Source organism: Epinephelus lanceolatus, chromosome 23, assembly GCF_041903045.1.
Source record: "Epinephelus lanceolatus isolate andai-2023 chromosome 23, ASM4190304v1, whole genome shotgun sequence".
In the NCBI taxonomy this organism is placed as follows: Eukaryota; Metazoa; Chordata; class Actinopteri; order Perciformes; family Serranidae; genus Epinephelus; species Epinephelus lanceolatus.
This window is the reverse complement of record NC_135756.1, coordinates 1,238,398-1,251,773: the sequence shown is the minus strand read 5'-3', so window position 1 is coordinate 1,251,773 and position 13,376 is coordinate 1,238,398. Positions and strand designations below refer to the sequence as shown.

The 13,376-nt window shown below is 41.8% G+C and overlaps 1 protein-coding gene across 1 annotated transcript in view; it reads right to left on the bottom strand.

The window, feature by feature from the left end:
- LOC117249410 (thyrotropin-releasing hormone-degrading ectoenzyme-like) overlaps positions 1-13,376 on the bottom strand; it is a 282,617-nt gene that overhangs the window by 122,827 nt on the left and 146,414 nt on the right. The window contains exon 5 of the mRNA XM_033615055.2: positions 6,424-6,578. Within this exon, the coding sequence (XP_033470946.1) occupies positions 6,424-6,578 (155 nt within the window). The remainder of the gene's footprint in view (positions 1-6,423; positions 6,579-13,376) is intronic.

The window sequence follows — 13,376 nt, the reverse complement described above, 5'->3', positions numbered from 1 at the left end:
TTCTTGTATTACTTTTAGGAAACAGCTGAAAACATTTTTATTCAGACAGGCCTTTGGCTAAACAATTTGTTTAACTGTTTTTTACTTCCTACTATTGCCTCTTTTGGGTTTGTTTCTTTTGTGATCATTTTTATACTTGTCTGTTGTCTGTTGTTCTTCTTATTTACACTGTATGATTGTTATCACTATTTTTAATTTCTTTACTTTTAATCTGTGGTTTTGCTTTTAATGCAAAGCACTTTGTGATTTTGTGCCTGTGAATAACCTATATAAATAAACTTTACTTACTTACATTACTAAGAATTTCTTTAGGCCTATATTTTATTTTTTTTAAAAGCCACAGGGAGCCACTGCAGAGGGGCTAAAGAGCCGCAGGTTGTGTATCCCTGTGCTAAACAAAGACATGTTAGCATGCTGATATTAGCATTTAGCCCTAAGGACCGCTGTGCACAAGTGAACTAACTCTCGGTCTGGTTTATTCAACATTTCTTTAAATATGCCAATATTTAGTCTCATTCTATACAACTCTTTAAATCAATGTTTCAGTGTTCAAACAAGAACAAACTAATGTAACGTCATCACCTGTCAGACAGCTCATCGTCCTGAAATATTTTTTACTCTCATTCACAACTTCTAACAGTCGAGGCGAACAATGTTATTAACACAAACAACATAAGCCAACAGATATTACACTGAGGATTACTTTATACTTCACAGTGCTTATTATGTTGATTCATTTACTTTAGTCAGGATTAAAGTGGAATTTAATGCAGTTTGAATTGGCAGCTTTGAAAACCATCGTTTATCAAGACGATTATTTAAAAGAAAGAAATCTGCGAGTCTCCAAAATGTGACTGTGAGACGAGCTGTTGTTCTCACAACACCATGAATATTTAGCACACACACACACACACACACACACACACACACAGAGTTAATCCATTTCTCTGAACAGATTTTAGAATAAAAGTCTATTTTTCCAGTTAAACTTCTTACATCTGAAGCAGCTGATTATTGAAAGCTTCAAACAAACTCTCTCCAGCTTTGTGTGTGTCTGTGTGTGTGTGTGTGTGTGTGTGTGTGTGTGTGTGTGTGTTTGCAATAGAGAAATAAATGGCTCCAGGATGAAATGGAGTGCAAAGCGGCAGACAAAACATCACTTTATCACTCTCCTTTCTTCTGACTCTGCTCTAAACTAACAAAGCCGATGAACAAAGATGAGACAAAAACACCAAAACAAAAGAAACCAAAAAAACACCATCACTGTGTTTTTATGACATGTGCAATAATATTTATGACTTAATGTAGTGCAGAGTGTGGCACTGTGAAGCTTAACGCTGTTCGCTATTCAGTCTGTTTTTCTGCTGCACACCAGCAGTAGCCTGAAGGTAACGTTCATCCAGACTCAGCAGAGAAATGTGAGTCACATCCTGAAGGAAATTAAATCAAAACGACACGTTCCTCAGTCAGCCACAGGCACAGCAATATGTACACTATACCTTTTCATTTTCATCATCGATATGAGTCCATACAGCGCCGTGATTGCTGCACTGCTTCAGCTGCTGCGGGCAGTTAAAGGGACAGTTCACTCAAATGACAAGAAACACATTTGACCTAACTTTGGTCGCATGGAGCCATGCAGATAATTTGGTTAGTTTCTGCTGCCTTTCTATTTCACTGAAGGTGACGTTAACTCAGAGCATTCAAAGATTTGAAATATGATTATTGACCAATGAAGCTGCATTTACCTCCATCGCATTGGGATGGAGGCAGAAATTCCAGAGATGGATATCAGCCTATAAAACCAAAACCACACAGTATGGCCACTCTGTCTCTGGGAGTGTGTTTTATTGTTTGGGTTTCTTATTTCCAATGAAGAGAAATCTTAATTCAGCAGCTTACAATGATATTTTAAGAAAGTGGTTTCAAAGGCCTGATGCAAACCAGACACGCCTGGAGAAAGCCCTTTCTTTTTCTGAAATAAACAACACTAAGAAAAACTAAATAAAACTTTTTAAAAGTGTCCAATGGTCTTTCATACAGAGTGAGAAAGCTCCAGTTTAAGGGAAACAGATTTAAAGGTCAGTCTTCTTTAGTTTAAAGCATGTTGGGAGGAACAATCAACAAGGTCAGATCAGACGTGGTGGCAATAAGAGCTGCTTTAGATCTCAAATGTCTGTATGCAGACAGAGTTCAAAATCAGGAACCCCACCTGCAGTGGCCGGTAAAATCATCAGGCCATTTATTACTTTGGTGGACTGGAGAAAAAAAGCACAGTATAAGGACATGTTTAGTAAATTTAACGTATGATTGCATGGATCACGTCTTAAAGATGATCACAAGTGCCATAAAAGCAACACCAATGGCTGCAGAACCTTTTTCATTTTGACTGACTGTCAAGAGTTCATCGAATTGTAACCAAAAAACATCAATAAAGAGGTGCACACATACGTACACGGAGATACACAGATGGAGGCTGAGCCAAACACCTTTCATCTGCTCACACTGTTATGACACAGAGCTGGTTGAAAATCTAATTTTCCTTTTAATAACAGAAAGCTGCTTTGTCACTTTGTCACATTGCATGGACTGCTTTGGTTCGTTGCTGCCAGTGTCACCGCCATATTGCCACAGCCACAACTGTCGACACTGAGGACTGAGACAAACAGAGAAAGGGACTGAGCGCTGCGGCGTGTGTTTGAGAGAGAAAGGGGGAAGTAAAAGGCGAAAGTGAAGGTAAACTTTGCTGATTTTCAACCAGTTGTGTCTCGTTGCAATGTGGGCAGTACCTGCAGATTAACAACACTCAACTTCCTTCCGTGCTGCCAGCCAAGAGCTCCCCACACCGCCTACTGGCAGGGGCTTTGCATCATTCAGTGGACCTCAACTGGCAGATGATCGGGGCGCTGCAGCATGGATGGGAGTTGAGCCAAACACTGTTCAGCCACACACGCTGTGCTGACACAGGGCTGGTGGAAAATCGGCAAATTTTCCCTTTAATAACGTAATGCTGCTTTTTTGCAATGACTGCTTTGGTTCTTTGCTGCAAACATTGAACCAGGCAAGACTGTCCTTCAGGAGACACACTCACTGTGTTTTTCATGATTTTGAAAAATAATGTTTTATATACTTACTTATACTACTTTTTAAAAAATAATCCTAATTTTGCTGGTTGGCTAACATTTTTCAGTGGTACATATTTATTTTTGCTTTATGTTTGTTCTTTAACTGGTTACCACAAACTGTGGATGTCGAAGAATCTTTGTGTCTTTCTGATTGTTTGTCTGAATATTTGGACGAGTGTGGGTTGTTTTATGACACAGCAGAACCAAACCAACCATGAATTTGTGCACATCCCTAATTTGAATGTGACATTATAACAATGACGAGGGATTTTGGAAGCTGCTGTTGGTTTTAAAGTCAGTTTTGTAAAAAATCCTCAACAGCTAGACTGAATGAACCTCTGTGCTTTTCAACAGCGCTGTTGCTCCGCTTCTGTCTTTGTTCATCTTTTTGTGTCTCTTATTCTCCTTCAACGAACGTCATCTCCGTTCTGTTTCTCCTTCACTTTGTTTCGTCGCCTCTTTGTCTCTCCGTCTCCTACGCGCTCCCTCTCTGTTTCTCCTCGCTGACTGAAACCTTTAAATTTTCCTCTGCTTCATCGTGTTTGTCTGCTTGTCACGTATTCGATGTCGTACTGTAAAAACAGGATCATCTCCTCTGCTGTTGTTGTTGCCCGAGGAGCTTTTGCAACATACACACACACACACACACACAGCTCAGTGGTGTTGCAGCTGAAGCTGTTTTGACTTCTGTCACGTTCAGTCTGTTTACAACCGGATCATTTGCATCGTTAAAGGAAACGTCTGCTGTTTTTTGAACTCAACTCTTAATTCTATTTAAAGTCAAAGTAACGTGCAGCTGAATGTGAAGGTGATTTCACAGCAGCAGGTTCAGGTTCAGGCTCAGTGACAGCTGCGTGTTCTAGCGTCTGCCAGGTAACATACTATCAACAAATTTAGTCGCTGCAGCTGTATCATTTCCTCCAAAAGGAAACGTTATTTAAAGCTCTGTGCTGGTGTGTTCACATGCCTACACATGAGGGGGATGCAGTGTTCAAGGTCTGGGCACAGCGTTGCATTCAAGGGCTATCATGCTGTCGGGAAATGAAGAAAAAACTAGCAGAGAGCACTCAGAGAGGTAAACAAGTATTGTTGACTTCTGCCAACGCTGCAGAATCCCTTCAAGAAGTGATTCTAATAATAATGTTGGCGAGGTTTTAAAGTGCGTCCGATTAAAATACACACAGTCAGAGAATAGTGACGTTCAGGAGGAAACGTTCATAAATATCCCATCTTGCAATGTAAAGACATCATTTTAACGAGGTCTTCACAGACACTGATCAGATTACTAAAAAAAAACCTGCTCATACATTTCTGAAATATCCCACCTCCACAGCAGAGGTAATACACTCACATGAATGTTCTGAAAAGGATCATTTCAATAAAACAGCTTCTTGAATGTTGGCAAGTGTTTTAGTGGGAAACATTTTCATATGCTCCAATAAACACCTGAGTCTGGAGACGTTCAGAGGAGCCGTTACGACACATTACAGCAGGGTTTCTAAAATATTATGTCGGCTTAAACTGACAGCTTCTGCAACACGTTAACAAAATGTACCAGGAGCAACATAAAGCACACAGACACAGAAACACATATTCCACATGACTCACTGAGGATGACTCCAAATGGGAAAGATTTCACACTGTCTTTGCCAACAATAAAAAAGCTGTTAAAAAATGAAATTAAAGTTTGCAGCAGCATCTTCAGCACCTGCTGCTGATTGATCATCAGCTGACAGAGATTATACGTCAAAACTCTTGTGGTGATCACATCTTCAACAAAGCTTTAAGTGAGATGAGATTTAATATTTTCAGTTCTAGTGCATGTGTCTGGAGTTTACAGAAGAGTACTGGGTCGAAGCGTGAGGAAGAACAATGAGAGGAGGAAGATTTTTTATTTTGCATTTTGAAATTAAAGTTGGAATGTTGAGAATAAAAAAGAAAGGTCCAAAATAAAGATGAAGTGTCAAGAATAAAGTCAAAATCTTGAGTATGAAGTTAAAAAGTTAAAAAACAAAAAAACATCAAAATGTCAAGAGTAAAAACAAAATGCAGAAAAAAGGACAAAAATTGGAGGATAAAAATAAAATGTCAAAAATACAGTCCAAAAAATGAAAAAATGAAAAAAAAAAACGCCTTTACTCTAGACATTTAACCTTTATTCTAAAAATTTTGATTTTATTCTTAAAATTTAGATTTTTATTCTTAAAATTTTGACTTTATTCTTACAATTTTGATTTTCTTCTTAAAATTTTGACTTTATTTTAAAAATTTCGACTTTATTCTAAAAATTTTGATTTTATTCTTAAAATTTAGATTTTTATTCTTAAAATTTTGACTTTATTCTTAAAATTTTGATTTTCTTCTTAAAATTTTGACTTTATTTTAAAAATTTCGACTTTATTCTTAAAATTTTGATTTTATTCTTAAAATTTTGACTTTATTTTAAAAATTTCGACTTTTTCTTGATATTTGAATTTATTCTCAACACTTCGAATTTATTCTTGTCATTTCAACTTTATCCTTGGAACTTTGACTTTATTCTCAAATTTTTGACTTTATTTTTGACGATTGAACTTTGTCCTTAAAATGCAAAAAACAAAACCCTTTCTTCTAAAATATTGTAAGTAATACTGAAAGTATTTTCTTGACATTTCAACTGTCACTTTCTCTTAATTCTTAAAATGCAGATAAATAAATCTTTTTCTGATTTATTTTTTCTTACGCTTGTCACTTATATAAAGTTTGACTTCAGTCTCAACTTTTTGACTTTGTTGTCGACATATGGACTAAATTGGTTTTGAAATACAAAATAAAAAATATCCATGTCTCATTTTCTACCCTGATTCTCTTTGTTAGAGTGAACCACTTCACGTTTCCATTGAATGCATGTACAGAGTTTTGCTGCTTAAATTTGGCCATCACTGGCGGTGCAAAGTACTTTTGTTGTGTCAGTCGGCTCGTCCAAGACTTTAGTCCAGTGAACTGTAGATAGCCGTGGTTCCCAGAGGATGACTGCTTAGTGACTTCACAAACTGCTGACCTTTTGTCTAGCACCACCATCAGGATGAAATGTCAGCTTTTGTTTCTGCCCACATGATCATGTCATCAAATAAAACAAAACAACACGTTCCTCAGTTTGTGCACCAACATTTACCATAGTTGATATATTTGCTGTTCTTGGAAGATGTTTGGATCTAAGCTGCCATTAAAACCAAACATTTAAAGTAGGTGGACCTCTCCGAGGTTTGTAATAAACAACAAAAATCAACAGCAGGTAAACTGTATTAAATGTCTCTACCTGGTGGCAGATTTCGTGGACGACCACCATGGTCAGCTCCATCTGATAGGACGAGGACGACACCTCAGCGTCCAGTAGGATCTTCTGCTCCACAAAGACGCTCAGCCCCCAGTTCTCCATGGCAGCGTAGGGATGTTTGGGCACCGCCAGCAAGTCTGAAAAACACACCAAACAAAGCATGATGGGCTTCTGAACACATGCCGAATGTGTTCCTCCATTAATAAACTCCACCGTCGGCGTCAGCCAACCAGAGTCCTGCATTTAAATAAAAAGCTGACAGAATGACTGCTGGCATCAGACCACATCCCATTTTGGGTTAAAATTAAACTCATGAGTCATTTTAACAACCTGCCAGAGAATCCTTTTATGCCCACAACATGGATATATGGAGTCTTCAGATATAACTCTACATCTATCTGTGCGAGGGAGAGAAGCAGAGAGGAGGAGAGAGGAGGACATGGAGGGAGAGCGGGGAGATGAAAAGGAGGAGAAAGAGAAGGACTCCCTTTAAGCAAAAAATGAGAGAGAAGGAGGAGGGAGCGGCTGAAAGAGGAGTTTACCTTCAGTAAAGAAGATTTATTAGAGCCGCGAGGAAGTAATTAATGTCAAACTCCAGTTAAAGTGAAGTAACCTCGCTGGGCAAACGGGGAGGTAAAACTGAAGTAAAAGTCATCCACTCAAAGTTTCAGTAAAAGTCGTAAAGCACTGAGAGCACTCGAGTACTGAGAGGCACGTTGTTCTGAAGATAAAGAACACACAAAGAAGTGATACGACTTTTGTTCAGAGGTGTCATTTATTTGTCCTCAGTAAAAAATCTCATGACTGCACAGCTGCAGCTCAAAAGCAGATTTCAGGGATTGATTCTGACTAAAATATCTCAGACTATTTAATGGATCGACATGAAATTTGTTCTCCCCACAGCGTGAATCCTGCCGACCTCAGTGACCCTCTGACCTTTCCTCTAGCGCCATCTGCAGGTTGAGATAAGTGCTTCTCTCACACCGAGTTAAAAGCCAAGGAATAAAAATGTGTTTTAAGTCGTGATTTAAAAACAGGTAAGGAGGGGGCCGGCCTAATATGCAGCTAGTTTAGGGGCTGCTACTGCAAAAGCACGGTGTCCCCTGTGCTTCAGCCTCGATCGTGGGACCTCCAGAAGCAACTGGGCAGCAGACCTGAGTGACCTTGAGGGGACATGTTGCTGTAAGAGGTCAGAGAGACAGGGTGGAGCTAGCCCGTTTAGAGATTTGTAGGTAAATAATAACATTTCAAAATCAATTCTAAAACGAATAGGAAGCCAGTGGAGTGAGGCCAATATGGGGGTGATATGCTCACGCTTGTGTGCTCCTGTTAACAGACGAGCTGCAGCATTCTGGACGAGCAGCAGGCGTGAGAGGGAGGCCTGGCTAATACCAACATGAAGGCCATTACAATAGTCAAGCTGACATGAAATAAAAGCATGTGTGACCTTTTCCAAATCTCTAAAAGGTAAGAAGGACTCGATTTTAGATAAAAGCCTCAGCTGGAAGAAGCTGGATTTGACAACCTGAAGTTACCCAATTTTTTTGCAGTAGGTTTTATGTATGGTTCCAGGGAGCCCAAGTCGATATGTGATACATCACAGGCGCCACTGGGTCCAGATAACAAAAGTTCAGTTTTGGCTTCATTGAAGCTTAAAAAATTCAGGGCCATCCAGGATTTAACATCCTGCAGGCAGTTCAATAGTGGTTTTAGAGAATTAGAATTTTTCTGGTTCAAGGGCAGGTAAATGTCAGTGTCATCTGCATAACAATGGAATGACATGCCATACTTCCTAAAAATAGTTCCTAAGGGAAGCAGGTAGAGGCAGAATAGAGGTGGCCCGAGAACAGAACCCTGAGGGACTCCACATGGGAGAGGCGCTGGAGAGGATACAGCGTCACCAAGACAAACAGAAAAAAAAAAAGTGAAAAAACTTGAATCACTCCTAGTCTGGCCCCTCCCCAGGACCACTTGGGACTTGGGGCCCTTGGGAGACAGGGGCTGTTAGCCCTGGACAACACAGATCCCAGGATCATGGGGACATACAAACCCCCCAAATAGGTGCAGCACGGTTCGACTCGGCGCGGCCAAAAGTAACAGCGGGAAAGGCCAATAGTGGCCTCAGTGTGTTTCACCTTTTCACCTCCCTGCCTGGTACTTAACTGTACATCCAAGAATAAACTCTGTTGGACTGATGATGGAAAGTAAAATAGTTGGCGAGCCCTCGACCCAACTCTTTACAGAAAGAACGAGGAAGAAAGTGAAGAGTGTCTTAGCGGATAGCTCCCATCCTCTCTTTAGCCAGTCTGAGCTCTTGAGCTGTGGGAGGCGCTACAGAGTCCCTCTGACAACTGAAAATGTATTTAAGACGTCTTTCATCCCAATCGTTCCATCAGTTCCCTGAACTCAACAAAGTGACTGATGAGGTTTGAACCACAGACGGACAATACGCTGATTTAGCGGCTAAACACACATTGTTTTCAATGTCAAGGCGCCAAACAGGAAGTAGATCAGCTCTGACCTCAGATTTCAGATAAATAGACTGTGATACGGTGCTGGTTATGGTTGCTTAGCAACCTCAGACACAACCTGCCTTTGTGCTCTGAAAAATAGGCACGAGAGTAGCGTCCAGCGCCCGACCTCACGTTTACCAGGTGGTTAAAGACACGGCATGTGTACGGCATCTTAACGTGTTAAATGTTTGTAATGACCTTGTGTGTTTATTTGTTTGACTGTTTGTCTGCTTTTTATGATGTCGTCTCTTGTGTCTGGTGAGCCGAGGACAACTCTCTGTCCCTGGTGGACAATAAAGATCTGTTCTGTTGGAAAATGGATGACGGAGCTGCAAGCGTGCCTGCAGACTCGTTAGTAGAAGCTAGTGATGTATCAGCTGAGTTTGATGAGTTTCACTCTGCAGGATTTCAATAAAACAAAGTGATGTAATAACCACGTTGATGGTCCTGTGCTGAGCCTTTGTAATGTCCAGAAATGTGCTGAGAGTGTACAACCATGTTCCCATGATGCTCTGGGTGATGCAGTAATAAGGTGTAATGTTGCCTGCAGTGAGCGAGTCAGCTGTGAGCTGAGCACCTGAGCCCCATTTTTGTTTTTAGCCTCAAGTTGTTCCTTTTTTTTTTGCACAGCAAGAGAAATCGTGCTGCGTCGCCTGCCAGCAGTTCATGTTTCAAGCCTCTCTCCTCTGAAATGTATTCATGTGATACTGATCCACAACAACAAACACAGGATGTGATATTATGTTTTTCTGTCTTTATGAAGAGGAAACATTTCTGAAAGTTACAAAACGTTCACACATATCTGGAAAATTTGTGTTCAGCACCAACCACAGCAAAAAAATGGAAATTATAGCTGCTAGAGATCCAGATACTTTCCTCAAGGGTCAGTGGAGACCAAAACCAGAGCTAAAACCTGAACCTGACAAAGAGTTAAGGCCCTGACACACCAAGCCGACGGTCGGCCGTCGACCAAAGTCGGGCCGTCAGTGAGCGTCTGTCGGCCTGGTTTTTGTGGTGTGTCCCGCACCGTCGGCACTTCGGCAGCGGCGGCTTTTCAGCCGATCGAGCATGTTGAATCAGTGGCGGAGCTTGTTGGTGAGAGAGATCACTCTGATTGGCTGTTCAGGTTTTATTTCCTCGCCCCTGTAGCGAGTGAATCTGCCTGTAGTGAAACCGGGGCTAACCGGTGCTTCCTCCTCAGGCTCCACTTCACTCAGCTGCCCCACAGACCCGCTGCTTCTTCACACTTTAACCTGAATAACAAACCGGAGCTAGCTGGGAGCAGCTAGCGGAGCGTTAGCCGCAGCATGACCGGAGGGAAGCACAGCCAGTTAGCCTCCGCTAGTCTCTGAGCTAGCCCCGGCTCTCCGTTTGGATCCAACCGGAGCACCGAGCCCTGGTTTGTTATTCAGGTTAAAGTGGGAAGAAGCAGCGGGTTTATCGGGCAGCTGAGTGAAGTGGAGCCTGCGGAGGAAACACCGGGACCGTCTGGATGTAATAGTCCGTGGAGGTGCTGCGGTGCTCGGCTGCACAGATAGGAAACCCCTCGGCTGACAGGATGTACCACTCTCTCACTCCGCTCTCTCTCACGCAGGCGCAGAACGTACGTGCTACTTGGCAGTCGGATGTAGTCCGTGTAGTGTGTTCAAATGCAACTGACACAGGGCGACGTGAGGCGACGTAGACGACGCAACAGTTGGCTTTCGTCGCCGCTAGTTCTTTGATGTCGGTTTGGTGTGTCCGCACCTTTAATGTAGAGATTGGTCTGTATTCAGTCCGAGAGTCGAGTTGTTTAAAGTGAACCCAAAAATAGGAGGAGCAGGAAATTGGTTTCTTTTCAGAGGAGAAGAACCTGATTAAAACAGAGGAGGAGAAGAAAAGGAGGAGGTGAGAAGGTGAAAATGAGCTCTCTCACTCTCTAACAGAAAGCTGATTGTTTTTCAGGAGGAAGAAGAAGAAGAAGAGTTTCTCTCTGGTAAATGAGTGAAAAGAGTTCAGGTGCTCATTTGAATTTTAAATCAGAATCTTTGGCATTTCAGCCGCAGCGACCTTCGTCAGTGTTGCACCATCACACACAACAGTATTTTCACTCGCCTCCGAAACTGAACAAACCAGACAGACTCTGCTGCTGCGAGCTTTCTCTCTTCTGCCTCGGTTTGATTCAAGTTTTCACTCTTGCAGTTCTTTTTTTTTTAGGAGGTGGAGAGCAGAGAATAGAGGAGGAGAGGAGAGGTGGAGGGAGAGAAAGAAAATGTGAAGGTGAGAAATAGATTTTCCTGCAATTTTTAGTTGACAGAAGTAAGAAATCAACAATAATTGGAGCATTTATGATACTTTGATGTTTCGTATCTCAACAACTACTGGACAGGCTTTTATCAAATCAATTGAACACATTAATTCTCACCAGACGATGAACTCTGTGATTTTAATGACCACATGAACTCTCCTCCTTCTGCCACAAACTTTACACTTTCAGCCCTGCTGCTGATAAATTATTAATCTTATTTTGTCCTGTGGAAAATATACCGTAACATAAATAGGGAAAATATATTATATTATTATTTATTTTTCTGCGATTGAAGCTAAGAACATTTGATTTTCTCATTAATGTGTTGTTAATGAAACGAGGGGCGCGCTCCAGTTTTGGTTTCCTCTCTGCAGAAACCTCCAGGCGTCACTTTGAGTCACAGATTTGTTTTAGTTTCTCCACACGGACCTCCAACTGTCTCAAACTGTCAATCACCCCAGCGAAGCATGACATCACTGCAGTCTGACAGCTGTCAATCATCACATGGTCTGTGGGTTTACTGATGCTGCTCATGTTGGCAGGAGTGCAGTGAGGTGCAACACACAGAAACACACACTGACAGGAAATGTAAAGCAGATGAAACACACACAAAAGCAGCAGCGTTTCTCCAACTGGCCCCGACCGCCAGTTCCCACCCGGCTCATAAGCCCAGTTCAGATTTGCCACAAGACGAGTTGAAACAGGTAAGCTGCACCCAGCGCCAATTCATCAGTCAATGAGAATGTGTGTGTGGGCGGGGCATAAGCACATACAGCCAGCAGCAGCAGCGACCCACCATCTGACACCGGCACACCGTGAGGACAGAAACAGAGGGCTCTGTGGGGACGGAGCACCTGCTGCAGCAAGCCAACACGCCGTCTGTGGCCATTTTGACTTGACCAGCTGACTTCACTACAAGCTGATTGGCTGTTGAAACAGGTGACGTGCTTTAAAACCAGCTGAGTGTCAGGTGACACCATCAGCTGGCTTGAGTCCAGCTCAGAGTTTGACAAATAAAAAACCTCCATGGATCAAAAATTCACAATAGAAAGAGTCATAACTGAGCTTGTCTGCAGATGAAGGTGTCAACAGTTTTACAGACGGCTCTTTTATAATGGAGGTCTATGGGAAAATGCTTTTTTATCTGCAATACTGTGAAGCAAGGTTGCAACCATAGACTGTATAAATAATGGACGTAGTCACTGCGACACCACCCACAGACTCATGGACTCACATTTTGAAGCCTTGAGTTCTGTGTTTTGGCCGTCGCCATCTTGGGGTTTGTTGGAGTGGTAGTGACCATATGTGGATGAGAAGGTGGAGCTATGGAGGAGCAAGAGGCTCACAAACTGTAGTGACTAGTAGCGTTGGCCCGCCCATAATTATGTGCAACTTTAAGCCTTTATAAAACGTAACCAGGTGAGTCAAATAAAATATTACTAAAAAATATTAATATAAACCCTGCTCCTTCTGTGTTAGCAGATGAGACGTGGGAGAAACAAAAAATATCAGAGCACATGTCAAATGAATTTTTCCCAAAGATGGTTTCTGTCGTTTCTTATTACACTGATGTTCAAGTGGGTTTTTTTCTGATAGGTTTGGTTTTTAATTAGTGATTTGATGCCATAAAAAGAGGGTTAATGTCATGACTGATGGCTGTGTGTGCCAATCGCTGTGTTCGTGATCCTAATGGTTACAGTATAGGCGGGAATTTAAAACCATGGAGATCGCTACTGTGCAGACTCTGGCTCCAAATGATGTCACCAGCACAAGATGGCAGCGGCTGTATCTGGGATGTTTTGGCTTCATTGTTGTACAACGGGAGGAAGTGGAGACGTGCTGTTCATCATGATATATCCTACAGTGGTTTATGGTTTTGTTGTTCGTTGGTCTCGAACACCACTCATTGAGGTGACACGCTATCCACCATCCCCTCCCCCTCCTGATGTCAAAGTCAGCTAAGAAACTACATCTCTTTTGAAACGTTGATATGATGCGTATGAAACATACAAATTTATGTTTTGCAGAAATGTACAATGCCAACATTTTTTCCTGGCAACCAGATGTGCGGCTGAGTGGCTTACAGTACCATCTTAGTTTAGCATGTTAGCATGCTAACATTAGCTAAGTATCAG